This window comes from Benincasa hispida, chromosome 1 (genome assembly GCF_027475165.1).
Source record: "Benincasa hispida cultivar pf3 chromosome 1, pf3_genome.v1.1, whole genome shotgun sequence".
NCBI classification, from domain to species: Eukaryota; Viridiplantae; Streptophyta; class Magnoliopsida; order Cucurbitales; family Cucurbitaceae; genus Benincasa; species Benincasa hispida.
The window spans coordinates 29990610-30014044 of record NC_143478.1 but is presented as its reverse complement, the minus strand read 5'-3'; the positions used below and the strand labels follow the sequence as shown (position 1 = coordinate 30014044).

Here is a 23435-nt window from a genome sequence, read left to right as displayed (position 1 = left end):
TTCTTAATTATAGGTCGTTACTATGTGTAATGTGTTTATTTAATGATTTTATAGGCATCAAGCATCTTAGAGGTAGAATCAATTGTTACAAGATATTCGGGGTTAATTTGGAGCAATTAGAAGCTAATTTGAGCAACAGACTTCAGAAGTATGTGAAATGACGAAAATTTTTTTGGATGGAGTGTTGCAATGCTAAAAAAATAGGCATGTGGTGTTGCAACACTCCGAATATTTACGGAGGCGCACGCGAGGCTTCGTAACATTGCAACGCTGCGTTGCAGTATATGACATTCTTCTTCATTTTAAGGCAGAAAAAATGAAAAGGAATCACCTCCAATCAGCCCTCATGTCGGTTTTCTTTTCTTCTCACCTCTCCACTTGTGTTTTTTCTCCATTTTTCTCTCCATCTCATGTAATTAATAAAGACATTATCAGGTTTGAAGGTAAGATCTAACTCTCTAGTTTAGAGATTTAGAATAATGTACTTTTTGAGAATTTTGTTTGAATATAATTTCTATATTCTTGTCTATGGGTTTCAATATGAATTTTGTGTTTATGAATTGCATAATTTTATTATTGATTGACAACCAATAATTTTTTGCATAATTTGAATGCTTAGAGATTGGCTTGTAATATGTGATCTATAATTATAGGTTAATCTCAAATGAAGCAATAGGTTAGTTAGGCTTGCGATTCATTGTGTAAAATGAATAGTATTACTCCCATCAACCTAGAGAGAAACCACATTGAATGTTTGATTAGATGGTGGAAGTCGAACGTTCATCCTAGCTTTATCCTATAACTTAATGTGATTTGTCAATTTGTATGGAGCGGATTCATTTTCTATGCATTTCGATTAATTAGGTAATTAGGACTATTGATTTGGATTCCAATCAATTGGGCTAGGCATAGTCAAGAACCTAAAATTGCATTTAAATAGCTTGATGAACAAGAATTGCAGTAGTTCATTCCATTTTCCTAAACTAGAATGTCATAGTTAATTGCATTTCTATCTTTTACTTTCATTGCATTTTATTTCTTTTATGAATTTCCTGTTCCAATCCATCAAACTCCCCCATTTTACCACTTTAACTAAAAAAGCGCTTCGAGGAACTTATCTTCCATGCTTATCTGAGGTTCAACCCTGGACTTGCTACTTGTACTACTAGTTAATATAAGTTGTTCGTTTGGTGAATTATAAGTATTATTTGATCGGTTATCTCTTGAGATCCACACCAAAAATATTTTCGTCTGTCACTCTCATCTAAGCCTTCAACCTCCTACTTCCCATGGTTAAGGTGTCTTTCAACAGATTAGTTTCTTTCCACCTCCTACTTCTCCTTGCACCACTTGACTAGCTTTCAGCCACCTCCACATTCTTCATGCAAGCACTTTCTTAAGAGCTCTCCATCTCCTACTTCTTTTACATGATGAAGTGTCTTAACCAAATTAATTCTTCTCGAATTCTTACCTTTTTCTTCCCTTTAATCTATTTTAATGAAAATCCACCCATCCCCAATTTTTGGCTTCCAAATTAATTCCAATCTTTTATTTTAACTTTACTTTCTTGGTTAAAATCTTAAATGTATCTAATTAGGGAAAAAAGGGCTTAAAATTAATGGTTTTCATTCATAGCTACTATCAACGATAGCTTTTGATTTTAGAAAACTGAGAAAAAGCACATGAAATCATAGGTTGGGCATAGATTTTTAGTCTTTTACCAAATTTTTGTGCTATATATGCAATTATTTTATTCTTGTACTACATATTCTATTATTTTGGGCTTGAATGTCATTTATGCAACTGACCAAAAAATAAATTATGCTTGAAAGAGTTGAAAGCTAAAAAGATTATATACGAAAAAAAAATATTTTTTTGGTTTTAGGTTTTTGGTCTAATTTACATTTAGTCTCTAGGTTTCAAAAGGTTATCATTTAGTCCTCGAGTTTTGAGTTTGGTTTCAATTTAGTATCTAGGTTTCAAAATGTTACAATTCTATCCTTGAGATTTGAATTTTTTTTTTTAATATGGTCCTTAGGTTTCAAGGTTTACACTTTAAACTTTAATTTTTCATTAAATACTTTTGACTTGTGTCTATTAATTAGTTTAAAATAATTATGAAGTGAAATTTTAAATTTAATTTTAATAGTGATAAACATAGGGAAGCTTAAGTAGTTATAATTCTTTTAGTCCTTTTAAATTAATTAATTGACATTAACAATAAAGATAAAAAGGTCAGTATTTATTGACAAACCAAATGTAAGAGTAAAATTGTAAAATGTTGAACCTAGGGACTAAATTGAAACCAAACTCAAAACTGGAGGACTAAATGTGTAACATTTTGAAACCTAAGAATCAAAAAGAAACTAAACCAAAAACTTAGGTATCATTTGGTAACTATTTTGTTTTTTATTTTTATTTTTTAAAATTAAACCTATATACGCTACTTTCACCTCCAAATTTCTTCTGTTGTTATCTACTTTTTCACCGATGGTTTAAAAAACCAAGCCAAAGTTTGAGAATAAAAAAAATAGCTTTCAAACCGTTGTTTTTATTTTTGGAATTTGGCTAAGAATTCAACCATTGTACTTAAGAAAGATGCAAATCATGGTAAAATATGTGAATGATATAGATTTAATTTTTAAAAATAAGATGATTATCAAACATAATCTTATGGATCAAAAGGTTGTTTTTCTCACAAATATATTAATTAATTGGACAATACTTTCTTTCCATTGTTATTTTTGTTATTATTATTTTATTTTGAACCAACTTTGAACTTTCTTTCAATTATTGATGCAACTATTAAGGTGACGAAAGTTCTCTCAACTCTCTCAATAAATTTTATAATTAATATTTCTCTTAATAAAATTGAATTATTCATTATGGTTCCAAATTCTCTCTCACAATTAATTGAAGAATCAATTTACGAAGCCATCTATTAACATTACAACTTCCTTTCAAATCTCTCCATTAAATTATAATTAATTCTACTAAATCGACCATTAATTTCACAACACAATTTCAACTCATTCTCTCTCAAAACAAATTGCCAATAACAAATATTATTACTAAAAAATTTTACAACTCTCCCAATAAAGTACAGATGCCACTAGGTAGGGAAAGTTTCTCCGTCCCTGCCCCTAAGAGTGTTTGGAAAAATCGAAAACCACAAATCGATCAAATGTGGTTGCCGATCCAAGTTGAAGTCGATCAGTCATATTCGAGTTAGGCAAAAAAAACGGATTGAAAAATATCGAACCGGTTGATAAAAAGGCAAACATATATATATATATATATATAACAAGTGTAAGAATTTATTTCAAAAGGTTCTTCCATCAAGTTGGTAAGGATTCACGCCTAGAGGGTAAGATTTTATTTTATTTCAAAAGGTTCTTCCATCAATTGGCATCTATATCATCTTACCTTGAAGAGTTGTATCCCGCCAACATCAATTGCACTTATTCAACTTAAGATTTAATTTTTTAAATATATAAATTTATTTTGTAAACTAAAAATTTGAAAAATCACCTACACTGTCTTTCAAAAAGACATCTACACTCGAAAAGTCACAACTACTCAATAAAGGGCAATATGGAAATTTATGATAAATTTAAGGACAAAAGGAAAAAGTAAAAATTCTCTCTATATAACCTCTTTTAATACGGTAGTTCTATTTTAGTCCAAATAAAATAAGTAGTATCACTTTTTCTTTTTTTTTTTTGTGAAACATAGGATATCAAATTATTCTTACTAATAAGCTAAAAAAATGTAACAAGTTAACAATGTCTCATCAAACAAAAAATTCTTGAATAATTTTGTAATCACAATACAAGCATTTTATTTTCATTTTATTTATTTATTTGGAAGAAAACAAATACAAGCATTTTAAACACATATAAACTAAATCCTAAACATTATTACATGACTTCAATTTCAAATAACTATTAAGAAGAAAAATGAATGAAGAAGTACGTGAATGGTATCCCTAATTCCTACCAATAATTCTTTGGCTTGTTTGATATGCACTTTTAACTTTTTAAGAATTTTTTTTGTGAGAAAAAGAGGCTAGAGAACTTGGTGTCTAAATAGACAACAAAATTCATCTTCAGTTTGTTTAATAAATTCATAAATTTGAAAAAAAAAATAATAGGCAAAAAGATATAATAAGATGTTGCGCTTCCAAAAGATTAAAAGATTCAAATCTTTGTTACTTCATATTTATAGTATACTTTAAAAAAAAAAATTTGAAGAGATATTACATATGTCCTACATTCAAGCTTAATTCAATTTGTCTAATATGTACATATATTTGTCTAATGTATACATATTTTTTTTAATATAATAGAATAATTAGAAGATACAAACCATAAACCTCTCGATTTATTGTTAATATATATTGTTGAAATATCTTGAAATTGATTATTTGACGCTTTAAATCGTCTAAGTTGTATTTGCGTTATATGTTATTTACAATTTTGAACCTAAGATTTGATATGTGTGATACAGAAACCATCTAATCTTATTTGTGTCTCTATATCTCTAATAATAAAATTATTCTCTCCTTTTGTCCACATACATAACTAATATACTATTACTGAACTATGTCAATTTTTACTGTTTATTAAAGGTGTATATGGGTTGAGTTGATGGTGTTTCCAAAAAAATCTAAAAATTCGGTTTGGTTGGGTTGGTAACCCAAAAGATCCAACTAAAAGTCTCCAACCCAAACCCAACCCAACTCGAATTTGGTTGGGTTGTCGGGTTATAACTTTTTTTTAATTAAAAATATGTAATTTTATATACAACACTTGGCTAATAACTAAAATTTTATAAAATTCAAATGCTAAATACCAAATATGTATGATTTTTATTGCAAACCCCAAGCAAAGATAAATATCGTAATAATTTTAAAAGAAATATGTTAAAAATTTACAAACTAATCACTACGAAGTAATTCAGTTTATGTTGAAACAACCTAAATTTTTTACGACCTAATTCAATCCAACAAAAATAGAAAAATTTAACCGAATCTAATTCAAGAACAAAATTAATCCAACCCAACCGTTATTTTAGATGGAATAATCTAGATTATTTGGATTGTCTGTGTTATTTGATATTTATGTTTTTTTTTTTTCTTAGTATGTTTTGTAGAGTTGTTATTAGACACGTCTACGAATCACATTTGAGTATGTAAAGTTGTAATTTTGAGGATAAAAAAGGGGTATTTTTATTATGTTTATACAAAATTTCTTAATTCAATATATGATTTCAGTGAAAGCCACACGATCCCATCTAAAAACCCGCATTCTCTCATCTAAATATCAAAATTACACTCTGACGTTGCCGCACGGCGGCGGCTGTGGTGGGTCTAAAAAGGCAGAATGTGGGGGAGTGAGTGAAGGAAGAATAAAGAAGTTTTAAAATGAGAGAAGCCGGCAGTTTCCAGCAGAGGTTTTCACATTACGCTTCATCCAACTCTCGCTATTTTTCCGATCACCGTCTGTTAAAGCCATTTCTGAAATCTCCGGCCACTTTCTCTCTCTTCTTCTTGTTCTTCTCACTCTTCCTCCTCACCGGCGTCTTCTTCTCCACGCGCCTCCTTCATTCCTCTGTAAGTTCCCGTCTTTAATTTCATTTATTCTCTGATCATCACTAATTAAATTGCTTAATTCTTTCAATTTCTCCTCTCTTAATTTCCAAGAACAATTGTTTTTTAAACTGTCAAGGTTACGAAACCGACATGTCGTTTTCCAGTGTCATAAGTAACCACGGATTGGCCGAACTGTCGGTTCTACATTTTTCCTGGAACAATAAGGCTGTTCACTTTTCGGACGCCTGTTCCTCCTTTATTTAGATTTTGCCACGTTCTTGTGGACACCACTTTTCCTTTCCCAAAAATATCAATTTATTTTATATTTTGTACTCTGGACAATCAGACATTTTATTGTAATTATATTTTAAAAGTTATTCACGCATCAATTCTCACGTATGCATATATCCATTTTAAAATATGACAATTAATTAGAAGTGATATATAAAAAAATTATAACAAAGAATGGTGCATATAAATGATTGGTAATTATTTTAAATATATAGTGAAATGTCACTATCTATTAGGGAGAGATTGCAATAGATTATAATATATTTTTATCATTGATTCAGTTAAATAAAATAGTTCATTTTCATTTTTTTAAAAATAATTCTAAAAGATGGGACTAAATACAATTATTATTTAAAATTTAAATGGATATAATTATTTGAGGGTTATTCTAACGTGTTTTTGTTTTTCTTTTTACATTGTTCTTAAATCTATGCATGTCTATTCTAGAAAAGTCCTCAACTTTACACTATATTTGAAAAGTACGCATGTCTTTTCTAGGTTTCATATTCTGAGTCTTTCATAAACACCTCAAATTCAAAGCCACTTTTGGAGTACAAATACTTTAAAATTTTCTTACCTAAATTTAGGTTTAATGACTAATGAGTGATGTAGAATGAAGATTTGAATGGTGAAATCTTTTTATTGTTTTGTTTAAGTCAACGCTCCATTGTTTCATGACCATTTTTCTTTTATTCTTACAATATTTCATGTCCAAATGTTCATAGAATTTTTTTTTTTTTAAAAAAAAAGTTATAATTCAAAGATAATTTTGAATGGTTTATGAAACATATTTCTTTTTTATAAAAATGGTTTTTCCTTCTTTCTAATTTCCGAGAGATTAGGGATACTGTTAAATTTGTCGGCAGAAAAATTTAATGAAAATTCGTTGGATTGGATTTTATTTCAGACGACAGCGCATAATTTATCTGGAAACACAATAAAAGGGAGTGCGAAAGCCCAATTTTACCCCAACAACACTTCCCAAATCCCAGAAAACCCAAACCACCGACGACAAGTCGAATTCACACTCGATTGTACGTCCTTCAATAACATCACAAGAGGAACCTGTCCTCCCAACTACCCGACCAAATGGACTGTCGAGGAAGATCTGGACCGTCCATCATCAGCCACGTGCCCCGATCACTTCCGTTGGATCCACGAGGACCTGATGCCGTGGGCCCGGACGGGGATCACGAGGGCCACGCTAGAGGCTGGGAAACGGACGGCGAATTTCCGGCTGGTGATTTTGAATGGGAAGGCTTACGTGGAGACTTATAAAAAGTCGTTTCAAACGAGAGATACTTTTACAGTGTGGGGGATCCTACAGTTGTTACGGAGGTACCCCGGAAAAGTGCCGGATTTGGAGCTGATGTTTGATTGCGTTGACTGGCCTGTGATTTTGACCAGCCATTTTAGTGGGCCTAATGGGCCGACCCCACCTCCTTTGTTTCGTTATTGTGGGGATGATGCCACGCTGGATATTGTTTTTCCTGACTGGTCCTTCTGGGGATGGTGAGTCAATCTTTCACTTTTTATTTCCCCCCTTCAAATTTTGCTTACATTACAACATGCTGTGAGAATTGAATGTTTGTTCTTATTGCTTTGCTTTGCTTTGCTTTCGGTTAATGTCTTGTTCTGTTCCCTTTTTTTAGTGCAATGAATGGGGAGTAGAGATTCAAATATATGACATTTTGGCCCAATAGAATGTATCTTATTATGTTATGCTATAAGAGGTAGGCATACAAACACGGTCATTATGGTTTATTAAAAATTTGTGACACGAACATGATAAAGATATGTATGTAGACACGGTGACATGCTTAAAAAGTGAGATGGTAGATATATAGTGATTCATATCTGTTTTATTATGCATATAAGTTTTCGAGCAGTTGTCGGATTTGTAATCACTTGGTAGAACTTGTGTTTTATACATATCTCACAAGTATGTGATATGTTGGTGCATGAAACTCGCACATGGGCCATGAGCACTCCTCCAGCCCGGCATGGACACGTCGTTGAAGCTAACCTGTGCAAGAGTACTTTCACCAATGTGGTACCGAGCTTAGCACACTCCGATGCTTAAGTTACTATAGGAAGTATTTAGCTCAGCTAAGCACATAGAGAATTAGTTACCCCTTGAGGTTGTTGGTATGGGGCTCCTCCAACATTTGCCTTGAGATATGTGCAATACCAACGATGTTAGAATGAGTGAGGCCCTTGAGGTTGCAAAGTACCAACGGCAAGCTCGACTCAGTTATTTTCCCCTTGATGAAACTTCACAAGCTTGGCTGGTTGACACAGGAACTAAGTGTTTTACTTTCTCTTTTTTGACGTGCGGAACCCTATGCAAACCTCTGCTCCTCTTTGGACTTGAGCCCGCTTGTGGGCTTTGGGCCTTCTCTGGATAACCCTCAACTTGATACATTATCTAAACTAAAGTTTTTGTGCTTCTTGGAAATTAATTGTTTGAGACCGATCATGGGAATTGCCTTTAAGAAGATCAAAATGAACTTTTAAACTTTTGACTCTAACAGTAACATTAGGTCTGAAATCAATAGAATAAGTAAAATGTCGTTTCCTTGAAGCTTTAAGTGTTATGATGATTTAATAATTTATATAGTGGTGTACTTTTGTAGGCCAGAGATCAATATAAAGCCATGGGAGGCATTGTTGAAGGATCTAAAAGAAGGGAATAAAAGGATCCCATGGAAGAGAAGAGAGGCTTATGCATACTGGAAGGGAAATCCGGAGGTCGCTGAAACCCGAAAAGATCTACTCAAATGCAATGTCTCTGACCAACAAGACTGGAACACTCGTGTATTCGCTCAGGTATCGGTTCATGTTTGAATATTGTTGAATATAAAGCCACTTAATGATTCATTCAAGTTCAGAAACAGAACTCGATTGCGAGTGGATCGAGCTTGACTCATAATATTGGAGTAGGAACTAGGACAGGAATTCTTATAATGCTTGAAAAACAATTTTCAGGATTGGATGAAAGAATCCCAGCAGGGATACAAGCAATCAGATCTTGCAAACCAATGTCTTCATAGGTACAATTTGAAGCTCTCTCTTTGTTCATTCCAATATTATTAGCCAATCTCTCACTCAACTCAACTCTGTTTTCCTTTGTTTTAAACACATTTGCAGATATAAAATCTATATAGAAGGATCAGCTTGGTCTGTTAGCGAAAAATACATTCTTGCTTGTGATTCCGTTACCCTAATCGTAAAGCCCCATTACTACGACTTCTTCACAAGAGGTTTGATGCCGGTGCACCACTATTGGCCCGTAAAGGATGATGACAAGTGCAAGTCTATAAAATTTGCAGTTGATTGGGGCAACAGCCATAAGCAAAAGGTAATTCTACAATAGGCCAAACTGGTTGCTAGCTGTATATATTGGTATCAACTTTTGGTTTGAATTCATGTCAAGCTACTTATCGACTTAAATTCTCCTTATACGCTTCGAGTTTCGGGTACAAGGTTATGTATCATTTCGTGGTTACTCAGGCACAAGCCATTGGTAAAGCAGCTAGCAGTTTCATCCAAGAGGAGCTGAAGATGGACTATGTCTATGACTACATGTTTCATCTTCTAAGTGAATATTCTAAACTCCTTACTTTCAAGCCGAAGATACCGCGCAATGCGATCAAGCTTTGTTCTGAGGCCATGGCTTGTCCAGCTGAAGGGCTCACCAAGAAATTTATGATGGATTCATTAGTGAAAAGGCCTGCAGATTCGAGCCCCTGCGCAATGCCACCCCCATATGATCCCGCATCGCTTCATTTTGTTCTTAGTAGAAAAGAGAATTCAATCAAACAAGTAGAAAAATGGGAGACAAGTTTCTGGAATACTCAAAGTAAGCAGCCATAGATAAAGACACCCCTCTACTTCAATAGAGAAAGCTTAATCAATGATGATCAAACCATACAAAAAGTCATCTGGGTGTTCTTCTCTTACATGTTTTCTTCTTCAAGTTGAAATCTTTTTCTTACCATTTTAAACTACACATAAAAACAGTAAGTGAAAGAAGGAAGTCCCTTTTTTATATATAGATATAGAATTACAACAGATCATCAATACAGCTTTAGAGATCAGTGAAACCCCATGAAGCAAAAATAAACAAAGCTGTGAAAAAGATGAAAAAGTAAAAAAAGAAGAAAAAAGGGGGCAAAGAAAGTGAAAGAGTAATGTCACAACATTAGTTATGCTTAGTCTCAAAAATGAAGATGGAGAAAAAGAGAGAGAGGGAGGAAAATCGAGCTTAAAAAGCTCGAGCTTTGATTATGTCGAAGCTCATTTCGCTAGGATCCGTGGCTTGTAATTCCACCTGAATTCCATCCAATTCCCTCTTGAATCTGTCCTTGGAGCTTGCATAAACCATTTTATTTCTCACTTTGGATGTGTCAGGTGACCTTCAAAACAGAGACATCACAGACAACCTCAGTTCATGTGTTTGTCTCCAACTTTAAGGTGTAGTTTATGTAACAAAATTTGATTGAGAACTTGAAATTTTACCAAAGTATGTTGAAATTCTCTCCTTACATGTCCCAAGAGGAAATCAAGAAATGGTGTTTTGTATAATCTTCGTTTGGATTGTTATCTATATCTATATCATAAACTAGTTGTTGTATTACTTTTGACCTTACACAAACGTTTCAAACTACCGTTCGAGTATAAATTCCTTAAATCGTCAAACTGCGTGTTAGCATTCGAGTCTCGATTTTTGTCGAACACTCCGACGGATTTCAACTTTAAAGGTAGTTTTGAAATGCTTACGAAATGTGAAAGGTAAGAATATATTGCAAAGTTGGAAGGTTACCATGCAATGAAGAAAATCTTGCTTTTCTGGCAGTTCTCATCAGTAGTGAAATCAAAATCAAAGACAGCATAGCGACACTCATTAGCAGGAATAGCAGCAGTGAAATCCTCATAAGTCTCTTCAGGGCTTCCAAGTTTCTCCACAACAACTTCTTGATTCTCAATCTTGAATATAATGAATCGATAGTTCCTCTTCGTTTTTAACTCCAAAAATTTCAGCTTGCATTCATCCCTCACAGCCATTCCAGATGCAGAGTTCGCCTAATTCATAACAAACAACCATATCATTCTTATCTTTTTTAATCTAATCATATTTTAAGATTACCTATGAAAACACAATTTTGAGCATTAACATGTACTTAAGGTCGGAGGTACAAATCTTCATATTCTCACTTTTCATCATTCCTCTAATTCAATAATAATAAGGCTAATAATGCTCTTAAACTTTGTTCTTTGTTTAAAAGAATATCTATTCTTTCATTAATGAAGTAGAAATGCATTAGAATGTTGAACAGAAGTTGAGACTTGAAATAGTGTCATGTGACGGTCGTAATTATCATTCCTGGTTACCAACACACTATTTCAAATTCCAATATCTACAGATGTTGTAATTTAACCTAATAATAATGATGACGACGGCAATAAACATGTGTTGAAACTGAGAAAAGGGTAATAAAAGAAGATTGCAAACAAGAACACTTAGCCATGAAAGATGTTAGAGAGATTGAGAGAGAGAGATGAAATTACCATTTTTGTGTATGAAGAATGTGAAAGAAAGGGGAGAGAGATGGGTGTAGGGAAAAATGGAGGGGAAGAATAATGGAAGAAAAGAGAAGAGGAGAAATGTGAGAGATGAAGAGATCCTTATTTAGGGGGAGAGAGATGAGAATAAAAAGGAGTAATTTGAGGGTTAAAACTAAGGTTCACAATTGTTTTCAATGGTGATTATGTCCTCATCCACATTTCTTCCTAAAACACAGCACCATTCTTTCTTTACCTTTCCCCAAAATAAACACTTACCTCTTTAATTTTACCATTATTTTCATATTAATAATATAACATTTAAACCACTCAATACAAAAGTAGATCAATTTAGACATAAATGTCTATGATTTTGTATTGATTTTGTTTCATGCAAGTTTCATATGATTCGACGTATAGGAATTTTTCAAAAATGAAATTATTCATTGTATAAAATTGATCTATTAAAATGTAAATTTAATTCTAAAAAGTGAAAAATTAAACCTTCAACCATCAGCTCTCGAATTAACGACCAATTATAATGTTGTTTTACTAACCATTGTCAAACTTATAAATATTATGGATTTATATTTGTATGTTGTCTTCGGTAAGGACATAATTTAAAAAATAATTGAATGCATATACATTGATACATTTAGCCCAAATATTAAGGATTGAAACACATATTTAGTCCTTCGTGTATGAGAAATAGGAGTTAATTTCTTTTTTTAATTTAAAAAAAAATAAAAAATAAAAAATAAAAAAAACGAAGAACTACACACATTTTTTTAAAAAAATTGAAATATATGTATATAGTTGTTAAAGAACAGAAAATTACAATGAATATATTAATAGTGACTATCAATTGTATTTTCACTCCTTCAAGTAAGCAAGAGATTTAAAGGGGAAAAGTTAGTTACCATTTGTATTTTTCATTCCTTCCTCAAAAAAAACAAAAAAAAAAGTCATCAAATAATGAGCCTCCTTTTGAGACATAATTTGATGAAAATAATAATTAAGAAACACTTGTAAATAATGGGTGAGGTTCCAAAACTACCCAGTTTTCTCTTATGTGCAAAAGAAAAGGTTTTTACAACAAACACGAGAACAATTTATCTCATACAGCTATGAATCAATCCATGAACCTCACAACTTTAGGACCCTTTTTCTTTCCCATTTTTGCATCTTTGATCTGCAAACGATCTTCATCACTCATGAAGTCATCCTCGAGATCATCACCACTGATGCGCTTCGTCTCTGGTCGTCTCGGCATTTCCACATATCCAGATGCTGGGACCAGAAAATAAATACTTACTCATTATCAGTATATTCCATTCATGCTTTTGCAAATATTCTAATAGATAATTTTAGCAGCAGTTTGTCAATCCAGACGACTTGGTTCCTCATTCCCAAGTATCTCCCACCCTTTTAGTCCACAAATTGGAGTAGTAATTTTGAAGGATGACTTTTCTCCTATAACGTTTTTTTATACAAACATCTGTGGAATACTTATTTCCAAAGCACAAGCTTTTTCTTTCCCAAGAATCCATGAAATTCCGATTCCTTGAAACTTATAGGATATAAAATCCTAGGTAGGTGGCTACCAAACCTATCCTTCTTAGCCCTTTATCAAACTCAACGCCCTTTATTTACCACTAAGCTAACCTATGATGGTTGATATGGAAACAAGTACTAATGAAAAACTTCGAAGTATTTTGACTAGTTAGAAGTGCCTTTGGAAGATTCATAATCATTTACTTTGACGAATAATAGGGTAGTAACATACACCTGCAGACTCCTAGAAAAGGAATACAGATCATCATATCAATTTTGTTATTTGATGCTCCTTCAAGCAGGCTTGACCTTGAGTGGGTGGAATAATATCCTAAAGGACCAAAGGTCACGATTTCTATGTCCAACCCACGTATCTCGGTCAAAATGGGGATGGTTAGCTCAGTTATATTAAGTTTGGCTTTGTTCTTCTAATCGAAAACCACGTTTTTCGGAAACCCAAACTTTTGTAAGTGAAAGCCTCCCAATTACTGAAGTGTACACTCGGAAGAATAGGAGAGAGCGAAGGGGGAGGAAAATGATGCAATATGTGAGGGAAGAATAGGAGAGAGATACTGGATTCAGTTAGTTAGAGTTCGGCTATTTAGGGCAAGATGAGGGAAGCTAGTTTTCTTTTATCTTTTGGCATATACGTTTTTTCTTTTTTCTTTTTCTTCTTTTTTTTTTTTTTTTTTTTTTTGAGCTCTTTGAGCATTGAGGAGAAGGGGTAGATCTTGAACTCCCTTGGCTTTTGCCTAAATAGTGAATATATGAGTTCAAATACTATCAATAATCTTAGGACTTGTTTGAATTGACTTTTTATGTGATTAAAAAAAATTTGTTCGTGCTTAAAGACACTTTTTAAGTCCTTGCAAGGTCAATCCTAACATGCCCTTACTTTGTGCAAATGAATGAATTCCAGAAACTTTGGCTTGTGTAACTCTGTATTTCATTTGTAGGTTCATAATTCCTAAGGAGATGTTTGGGGCAAGAACTATCCTAAGGTTATAATAACCACCTCTTGCTACAGTCAATACTATTTTGTATTTCCCAATTAGCTACCGTCAACACTATTTCAAAACCCCATTTGCTAGTATTTACTATTTGTTATAGTTTTTACTATTTTACATTCATCATTTTTTTATTATTTGCCACAGCATTTACGATTTTCTTCTTAAACTAAAATAGTTTACACCTCAAACGCATACTATTATAACTCAAACTAAAATAATCTACACCCCAAACACAAATTATTATAACTCAACTATAATAACCTAGAACTATAATAACCAACTCTTTGCCCCAAACGTCCCCTAAAAGTTAATATTTTGTAGCTTGTATAAAAGAAGTTTAAGTAGCACGTGGGATTAGAAAAACTAGCTTGAGATGAATAAATCGACTAACCAAACATACGCTACACTTCTTAGCCCAATTTACATGCATTTAATTAATGAGTTAAATATCTTCAAGAAAACTGTCTGCACGGATAACGAAGCTCTATTTTTTTATGTACATAATATCCCAATGAGAAAGAGAGAATTAATATATGAAGAGATTATGACATCTTTTTAAAAAAAAAATTATAATTTTTGGATTTTTTTTTGAAATAGAATAATTTTTAGATTGTTTGTATCGACAAAACATGTCACAACAGCACACACAAAAAATGAAATGCTTGAAACAAAGTTGGAAACTGATAAATAAAAATAGAAATAAGAAACTAGAAGCAGGAAAACTTACATCTGTAACCAGATTCACCAACCCTATCAATCACTTGGGTGCCTTTGTTTGGACAATCCTTAGCTAAATGTGTGACTTCCCCACAAGTTTTACAACCACCACCCTGCAGAATATCATACAAGGAAATTCTTAACTGTGGGAAATCCTAGAATTTATTACAGTGAAGCCAAGAGTCTGGTGTGTGACCATCACCATCACATGAAAGTTAAATATGTAAAGGTTAAATCAAATACCTTAGGGTAGATACCATGAGTATTCTTTGGACAGTTCTTGCTCAAGTGTCCACTTTCATTACAAATAAAACAACTGGCGAATTTAGTTCCCCCTATAGATCCAAGATGGAAAACGAAACATATAATTCAGAAAATAAATAAATAAAGCCTTAAGAGCTCCATAGCATCTGTATCACAAAAGCGCTGCATTTCATAGGAATATATGAAAGTCACTTGGTTTGGAAAAATTGAAAATCGAATGCCACAAGGAAACCGAAAAGGAAATATTCTACATATTATGCAAAGCACTGATAAATATGAGTTTGAATTGTAACAAAATTTACCATCTTGAATGGGTTGTGGACAATTAGCCAATGAATGTCCTGTTTCACCACAATTATAGCATAACTTCTTATCCAGAGTCCCTTCATTTTTGTCCGGGCAATTTTTTAGGCTGTGCCCTCGTCTTCGGCAAAGCAAGCATATCTGTGAATGCCAAATAACAGAGATGGACATAAGACTCCCTTCAGCATGACACTATTACAAAAACTTTGTTATTAATGTCCTCGAATGCAAAAGCCAAAAACAACCTTAAATGCTATTAAGAGGCATGATGGAAGGACTGGATGTTCAACCATACTCAAGAAAATAGGAGATTGCAAGAACCAAAGGAAGAATAAACGAACAAAGTCCACCCTAACTATGAAAATGTGATATTTTCATTTCCATGTATTGTATAGTTAGTCATACAGTTGGTCATTTCAAGGGTATATATCCTTGTTCCATTCATTAATGAGATGGGCAAGATTAATTTACTCTCTGAGTCGTTAATATGGTATCAGTTGAGTTTTATTTTTCTCTCCGACAGTTCTTCATCTCTTGCGTGTTGCTTCTCATGGTTGAGCCTTCTCTCACAAACCCTAATCCTGTTTTTTCTTCTTCTACTGCAAATCAATCTACCAATTCTTCGATCCTCAAACAGTATGCCAATCCTACTATCTTCATCATTCTGATTCCACCAATGTCGTTTCTTGTTTCGTACCTATTGACTGAAACTAATTACACATCATGGAGTAAGGCTACGGTGACTGGGCTCACTGTTAAGAACAAGTTTTGCTTTGTTGATGGATTTCTGCCATGACCCACTGGTGAGTTCTTGAAGTCATGGATTGTTTCCATGTCTTGTATAGTTAGTCATACAGTTAGTTATTTCCGTGTATTGTACAGAGTATATATATATGTCCTTCTTCCATTCATTATTGAGATGAGCGAGATTAATTTACTCTCGGAGTCTTTAGTACTACCCTAGCATAGAAAGTTTCAAAAATCTTTGTTCAAAACCATTAACATGCCATAAAAAGTATCCCCACATATCCCCATATTTGTCTAAAGAAATTCTTTAATTTCAATCCTTCCACTTTCCAAAAAGATTATCATCACAGAGCTTCTTCCATATAATCCATGTCACTCTAGCCCAAGACCTCTAACAACCTATTTCAAAGTGACAATAGTTGATAGAAGAAGCCTAAGCATGGGCCCAACTATATTAAGAAGTTTCCCTAAAATTGGAGAGCAGAATCCAATCCTAACCACTGTCAAGGATAGCACATTCCTTACAGTAGTAGCTTTGAAAAGAGAACCCTATTCTTTGAGCAAAATTTCCATAAACTCAGTGAACAGTGAAACAACAGAAGAACGAAAGGTAAAACAGAAAGACGAACCTTGTTCTTCTCCCATTGAGCCTTTTCAGGGCAAAGCTTAGCAATGTGGTCTTTAGCTTTGCAGATGAAGCAGCTTTCTCCAGGCTTCATCCCAGGCACTCTAAGAGGGTGTTTCTTAAAACCCTTTTTGTAGGGTTTATTTGCGTCTCTGTTTGAAATCGATTCTTCCTTTTTGCGCTTGAATTTACTCTTCTTCTTCTTCTTGTCAGGGTCTTTTGGTGGCGTTGGCTCTGCTTTCGGGAACAGTTCTGGGTGTTCTTCTCTGTACTTTTTCCGAGCAAGTCTTTGCCTTTGGCTTACCATCTTCAGGATCGGAAGGTGACGGCTCCGGCGAAATCCCGACGAAGGTTTCTCAACAAACGGATAGACGGCGAGGTTTATGCGAATGGGTATAAACTAAAAACTACATGTCGGTTTCTTCTCATTCTAATTGGGCTGATTTATAAATCAAGGCCCAGTCAAGTCTTAGTCTAAGAGTTTCAAGTCTGAGATAGTGTACCAACAAACTTTATTAAAGGATAATTTCAATGATAAAATTATAGTAAATATTTATAAAAATAGTCAAATAGATAGTAAAATTTTGTTATATTTATAAATATTTTGATTCATTAATAGTTAGATAGTGAAGTTTTGTTTATATTTGTAAATATTTTGATTAATTTTCTATATTTGAAAATAGTTATTAATCTTTCATTTAAATTCAATTTTAGTCCTTCAACTTTAAATCTGGTTCTACTTTGGTCCCTAAAATTTAAAAAACATTTGTTTTAGTCCCTAAACTTTTTAAAAAATATTTATTTTAGTCCGTACTAACAAAAATACGATGAATCTTGTAATTTTGGATGACTAGGCTCTAGATGTATTGAGCAAGATGAAGGTGAAATAAGATGTCACCAACCAATACATCAAAATACTGAACAACCAAAATTATGAACTAAAAATGTCTTCTAAAATCTCTCTTTTTGCCATCTTATTCAAAAGTGTAACTCAAGATTTGTTAGCGTAGCTAACTTATTTGGTAGCTTAGACATTCAAAAATACTAGTCATCTCGCCATTTTGGTAAAGAGTTAACAAAGTTTTAATAGATCAGGGACCAAAGTAAAACCAGACCCTATACTGTTTAGACACTTTTTAAAAATTTAGAAACTAAATGAACATTTTTTTAAAGTTTAGGGACCAAAATAAAATAATATTCAAAGTTTAGGGACTAAAACATATATTTTTAAAAGTTTAGAGATCAAAATAGAATATTATTCAAAGTTCATAAACCAAAATAAGATTTAAATTTTAATCTATTAAATGATACATTCATTTAATTTTCCTTTCGGTTTTTGGCTTTTTTATTGGGTTTGAACTTAGAAACGTTAAATTATCATTATAGTTTTTAAACTTCAAAAGGTAACGAATTGGATTTTCAAATTTGTATGTAATAGATCATTATTCATTAAATTATAAAAAAAATATCTAATAAGTCTCTAAACTTTTTATTTGTGTAGTTGTTTTGTTTTAATTTTATGTCTAAAATGAATTATCACCCTATTCAACACATTTTTAAAATAAGCAAATATATTTTTACAAAATCAAAAGTTTAATATCTTGCTAGACACAAAATTTAACTTTATATTTAATAGATTCGTCAATTTTAAGAAACTATTAAATATGTTTGAGACCAAATAAAACACGGAATTGAAAGCTCGGGTATCTATTTGAAATTTTAAAATTTAACGAACCTATTAGACATTGAATAAAATGTTCAAAGACCTATTACATATTTTTAAAATTTTAAGGTTTTAGTATACACAAAATGGAAGTGACTAAACTAGTAATTTAACCATTAGAAAACTAAGGTAATTTTGTTGAGTTAGTACAAATATGTCTATGTTGAAGATGTATTCATTCAATAAGTATCATTGATGTTATGCAAAATTACTAAGGTCCCGTTTGATAACCATTTCGTCTTTTTTATTTTTTATTTTTGAAAATTAAGCTTATAAAAACCACTTCTACCTCCAACTTTTTTTCTTTGTTATCTACTTTTTACTAATGGTTTAAAAAATCAAACCAAAATTAAAAAAAAAATGATTAAGAAAAGGAAAGAAAAACAAAAAACGAAATGTTTACCAAACATGACCTAAATAGTTCAATTTAATTTTCAAAAAATAAAAATAAAAAATCATATACTTATTGAATGAGATTATTTCACAATATATCTAAATTTTATTACAAGAGACCAAACTAAAAAAAAGGGAAAAGAAAATGAAAAAGTAAGCCTGAGAGACCATCAACAAACAACCAAGAAAGCCATACACACACAAAGCTCTTTAGCCTTCTTCTCTAATTATAATTTTTTTTAGTAAAGATGATCATTTGCAATGGGAGTGAGTGCCGGAGCAAATGACAGAGAGCTAAACTGAACCGGCCCTTGTGCGACTACAGGAGCAATCGAAAAAGAAGCCGACTGAATCGATCCCGATGCAACCATCCCAGAACTTCTAATCTCCGACATTTCTCCTTTCACATTTCCTCCTTGAGCCTTACAAAGCTTCGGAAGAAACAAACCTGCCAATTTCAACAATGTTACGAAATCGATAATTAAAGAATACAAAAAATGTAAAAAGAAATAGAGAAGATCGACACATTGATTTACGTAGTTTACTAACAATATGTTAGCTACATCCACGGGACAGATGGAGGACAAGATTATTAGAGAGAATATTATAAAAAATATAGAATATGTCAAATAATGCATATAGGGTTAGAGAGTTTATATAGTGCACTTCTCTAAATTCTAAGTGGAAAAAGAAAAAATTTAAATAATTAAATATATCAAATACCAATTCTACTTAGATGTAGGATTCAAGGCATTCCAACAAATCTCCTAAACTAATTTTGATTAAGATTCAAGGCATTCCAACACCAAAAAAACAAAAGGAAAACAAAAAAAGAACTTTGTGACCGTACTTTTTTTTTTTGTTCATTTTGGTATCTATATATTTAAAATGTTCATTTTGCTTATTACACTTTCAACTTTAGTTCATTTTAGTCTCTATATTTTCAAGACGTTCATTCTTGTTAGTTTCTTTCAACTTTTGTTCATTTTGGTTTTTGAAGTTTCAAAAAGTGACCATTTTGATTCCTTAAAAATGAAAATAGAGATACCAAAATATTCACTTTTTAAAAGTAAGACCAAAATGCTCCAAAGTTGAAAGTGTACAAAAATAAAAAGTTTTGAAAATAAAGCAAGAAAAATGAGTATTTTGAAAGAACAAGTACTAAAATGAATTAAAACTAAAGGTACAATGAGCAAAGTAGTATTTAAATAAAAAAAAATAATTGCAAAAAACAAAATTGTTATAAGACAAGGTGCGGTAATGTAATGACCTTCAGCAGCGGCGAGGTTGAAGAAGAGGTGGACGACATTAGGGCAATGGTCATAGCAACGAGAGGAACAGAGAGTGTGAGTGAAGCGAGCATCGAGAAGGGAGTCAGAGGAGATGCCGAGAGTGTTTCTGTCGAGGCCACAACCTTGGACACACTCCTCTGTTTCCACTCTGTTCCTTAATTCCTTCACTTCCATAATCTCTGATGTCTGACATGTGAATGCTTCTCCTCCGCCGCGTTTCACTGTCTTTTCAAGCACACATCTTTTTTCTGACCATGACACTGCAAATGCATACTTGCTTTTCTCTAGAGCCTCACATTTTATCCTCTTCATGCTTTTCGTTTTTCTTGATTCTCCTGCATCATCATCGTTGTTTTTTCAATTGTGTTTTGGCTTTCCAAAATTTACATTTTAATCTTGCGTTTTTTTTTAACTTGGTAATCGCTCAAAATACCTTTTAAAATATTCTTAAAGTGTTTTTTGAACTGTTTTTTTTTTTTTTTTTAAATGTTGAAGTAAAAATGACTTTTCTAAAAGACATTTTCTTTTTTTAGTCAATCCAAATAGTCACTCATACTTAAATGTGATTTTGATTATTGTACAAGCAACACGTTTTTTCTTTTACATATATACGAGCAATACTTAATTACATCCTATGCTCTAATAAAAAAACAAAATTTAATTGAAAAATATATCAGAAGAATTTGTCATGTGACAAATTAGGATTGAACAGTTGGATGAGATATGCACAAAAGCCAAAGGGTAATTTGGAATGCACCATGATGTTTAGTTTTTGTTAAACTAGTATTTTGATCCCCAAACTTCGAAACTTGTTCAATTTTAGTTTTTGTACTTTCAATTCCGCAGTTTTAGTATTGTATTTTTAATAAATCTTAAATTTAGTCCCCTCAAATTACAATATGTAATTATGTTTTCAAAATTTATAGTAAAAATGTTAATAAATAATAATTTTTTTAATCAACAACAAATTAGTAGTGGGAAATAAATTTAAGATTCTTTGAGAGTAGATAAACTAAAATTGAAAAAACTTCAAACTAGGGAACCAAAATGGCATTTTAATACTAGATTAAGTCACGATATATGATAACCTAAATTATATACTTCTAAGGATATAGAACTACGAAGTAACGGATGAATAAGTAGTTACATCACCAAAGCAAGTTTGACCTAGTAGTATTGGTACATGACTTCCATCCCAAGAGGATGAAAGTTTAATCCTCCACCTCACAATTGTACTGACAAAAATCAAAGACCTATAATTATAAGATGCAAATTTGAATGTTTAGAATCATATTTGACGTAAAATTCAATTCTATAATAGATAGATTGGTTCTTTTTTTTTTTTAATTTGTGAAAGTGTGTTGGTGATTTGTTAGAGAGATAAAATTGAAACGTGATCTATATTTTTAAAATTTAAGAATTTATTAGATATTTGTTTACGAGCCAATAGACATATACTTGAAAGTAACTTTTTAAGCAAATGATTTATCGATTCTCTTTGAAAGAAAAATTTTACTCCACCCATGCTCACAAATTTTGTTCTTGAGTTGATAGCAATCAAAGAAGAACAACTTATATACAAAAATGTAGACTAAAAAAGGTTATACAACATATATAGTTTAAGGTAGAGTTTATATAAGTGTACCTATTGTTGCTTGGAGGGAGAGAGCCATGAAAAGAGCCGCAATTGCAAGCTTGCTAATACAAAATTTAGAATTATTCATTTTGGCAAAGCTAGGAAACAACATCAATGGAGGTTAAAGGGCACAAAAACTTTTAAGCTTTTTCAAGCTTTGTTATATGGAGTTCTTGTGAGCCAAATGCTATTTCTGAGCCCTCTGGAACTTCAAGGGGAGTTTTATAGATATTTACAAAGCAAAGGGACTTTTATATTGGAAAAAATAAGATATTTTTAAAAATTATTCAGAAAAGAAAAAGTTGTTATAGATGCTTGCATAGGGGACCATAACCGAAGAAAAAGAAAATTTTAGGGAAATTATTTCAAATGGTAAAATTGCTGAAAATATTTACAAAATATAACCAAATTTCAAAATTTATCAGTCCAATAGACACGGATAAATTTCTATAAGTGTATCAATAATAGGTTTTGGAATTTACTATATTTTGTAAATATTTTGGTACATTTTTCTATATTTGAAAACAACCCAAAGTTTTTTTAAAAAAAGTTCTATTTTCAGAGGTTACATTTCTATCATGGTGAGAATGATAATTTAATTTTGCAAAAACAAAATAAATATGATGTTCAAGACAAAATGTGAATCAAAGTTGACTAACATAAAAATGTACTCTTAGTTATCAGTATTAAAAGTTCAAATATTCTTATCTGCATTATATTATTGAACTAAAAAATTGTCAAAACGAACTATTTGGTTTAGATTAACGCATGGTCATTCCATGCTAAGATTAACGCATCATCATTCCGACGCATGACCTCAGACGCATGGGAGCAAACGCATCAGTTATGTCTAACACGTGATTTCATGTTCAAACTCATCCGTTTTTAATAAATAAAATAAAACAAAGTCGTTCCCTAAATTATCAATAATAGCTTTGACCCATTCATCCCAGTCAACATCCTCCATTGCCTTTTTATAGGATAACGGATCCTCAACGTCACCATTTGTCACCATAACTAGGATTTCCATAAAACCCAGATAGTGATCAATCAAGTTCGTAACCCTTCCACTGTGTCGAGGTTCCCTCAACTCTTGAGGTGGAACCGACCTATCAGATGAACTATCATCAACATGGTTGATGAAGCAGGTCCTTCAACAACTCTTGTTGAAGTTTCAGTAGTTTCTTTGGAAAGCTCACTTAACATGACTTTACTACGTGGATTGTGCTCCTTGATATGATCCTCCTCCAGGAAAGTAACGTTCGTGGAAACAAATACCTTGTTTTCGGACGGTTCATAAAAGTAATCTCCTCGTGTACCTTCGGGGTAGCCTACAAAGTGGCATAACCTCGATCGTGATTCTAACTTTTTGGGATTTGCCTCAAGCACATGTGCTGGGCAACCCTATATGCGGAAGTGACGTAAACTAGCTTTACGCCCATTCCACAACTCCATATCTGTTCTTGCAACGCTCTTAGAAGGAACACAGTTGAGAATGTATACCACAGTCTCCACTGCGAAACCCCAAAACGAGTCCAGTAAGAAAGCGTAACTCATCATCGAACGAACCATGTTCAATAAGGTTTTGTTTCTCCCCTCTGCTACATAATTTTACTGAGGTATACCCTGTGCCGAGAGTTGGAAAACAATTTCCTGTTCTAATAAATAGTCCCGGAACTCAGAATCCAAAAACTCTCTACCTCGATCTGATCGAAGTATTTT

At 32.4% G+C, this 23435-nt stretch overlaps 4 protein-coding genes across 4 annotated transcripts; 1 reads left to right on the top strand and 3 right to left on the bottom strand.

Moving 5' to 3' along the window:
* The first annotated feature begins 5265 nt into the window (after positions 1 to 5265).
* On the top strand, positions 5266 to 10471 carry LOC120086310 (uncharacterized). Its single transcript, XM_039042889.2, has 6 exons — positions 5266 to 5614; positions 6792 to 7396; positions 8521 to 8713; positions 8873 to 8937; positions 9035 to 9245; positions 9398 to 10471. The coding sequence occupies exons 1-6, from the start codon at positions 5426 to 5428 to the stop codon at positions 9758 to 9760; spliced, it is 1626 nt and encodes a 541-aa protein (XP_038898817.1). The 5' UTR covers positions 5266 to 5425; the 3' UTR covers positions 9761 to 10471.
* Positions 10124 to 11087, bottom strand: ADF10 (actin depolymerizing factor 10). The gene is made up of 2 exons (XM_090307851.1): positions 10710 to 11087; positions 10124 to 10302 (listed from the first exon to the last, which is right to left on the bottom strand). The coding sequence occupies exons 1-2, from the start codon at positions 10949 to 10951 to the stop codon at positions 10152 to 10154; spliced, it is 393 nt and encodes a 130-aa protein (XP_090163977.1). The 5' UTR covers positions 10952 to 11087; the 3' UTR covers positions 10124 to 10151.
* Positions 11088 to 12346: 1259 nt separating this feature from the next.
* LOC120076526 (VASCULAR-RELATED NAC-DOMAIN 6) lies at positions 12347 to 17129 on the bottom strand. Its single transcript, XM_090307848.1, has 5 exons — positions 16674 to 17129; positions 15297 to 15438; positions 14974 to 15065; positions 14741 to 14843; positions 12347 to 12739 (listed from the first exon to the last, which is right to left on the bottom strand). The coding sequence occupies exons 1-5, from the start codon at positions 16974 to 16976 to the stop codon at positions 12582 to 12584; spliced, it is 798 nt and encodes a 265-aa protein (XP_090163974.1). The 5' UTR covers positions 16977 to 17129; the 3' UTR covers positions 12347 to 12581.
* Positions 17130 to 19024: 1895 nt separating this feature from the next.
* Positions 19025 to 21801, bottom strand: LOC120076518 (uncharacterized). Its single transcript, XM_039030372.2, has 3 exons — positions 21723 to 21801; positions 20056 to 20382; positions 19025 to 19233 (listed from the first exon to the last, which is right to left on the bottom strand). Exons 1-3 carry the CDS (start codon positions 21799 to 21801, stop codon positions 19025 to 19027), a joined length of 615 nt encoding a protein of 204 aa, XP_038886300.2.
* Between the last annotated feature and the right edge of the window lie 1634 nt (positions 21802 to 23435).

Excerpts from the sequence above, each read along its gene's own strand:
- LOC120086310 (XM_039042889.2), top strand. The coding sequence starts at position 5,426 with ATGAGAGAAGCCGGCAGTTTCCAGCAGAGGTTTTCACATTACGCTTCA. Across the intron at positions 5,615-6,791 it reads CGCGCCTCCTTCATTCCTCT|ACGACAGCGCATAATTTATC; the intron begins GTAAGTTCCCGT and ends ATTTTATTTCAG. Across the intron at positions 8,714-8,872 it reads ACACTCGTGTATTCGCTCAG|GATTGGATGAAAGAATCCCA; the intron begins GTATCGGTTCAT and ends AACAATTTTCAG.
- LOC120076526 (XM_090307848.1), bottom strand. The coding sequence starts at position 16,976 with ATGGTAAGCCAAAGGCAAAGACTTGCTCGGAAAAAGTACAGAGAAGAA. Across the intron at positions 14,844-14,973 it reads CTCATGGTATCTACCCTAAG|GGTGGTGGTTGTAAAACTTG; the intron begins GTATTTGATTTA and ends GATATTCTGCAG. Across the intron at positions 12,740-14,740 it reads TGGTGAATCTGGTTACAGAT|CATCTGGATATGTGGAAATG; the intron begins GTAAGTTTTCCT and ends TTCTGGTCCCAG.
- LOC120076518 (XM_039030372.2), bottom strand. The coding sequence starts at position 21,801 with ATGAATAATTCTAAATTTTGTATTAGCAAGCTTGCAATTGCGGCTCTT. Across the intron at positions 20,383-21,722 it reads CTCCCTCCAAGCAACAATAG|GGATAAAATGTGAGGCTCTA; the intron begins GTACACTTATAT and ends AAAGCATGAAGA. Across the intron at positions 19,234-20,055 it reads CAACCTCGCCGCTGCTGAAG|GTTTGTTTCTTCCGAAGCTT; the intron begins GTCATTACATTA and ends TGAAATTGGCAG.
- ADF10 (XM_090307851.1), bottom strand. The coding sequence starts at position 10,951 with ATGGCTGTGAGGGATGAATGCAAGCTGAAATTTTTGGAGTTAAAAACG. Across the intron at positions 10,303-10,709 it reads AAGATTTTCTTCATTGCATG|GTCACCTGACACATCCAAAG; the intron begins GTAACCTTCCAA and ends TCTGTTTTGAAG.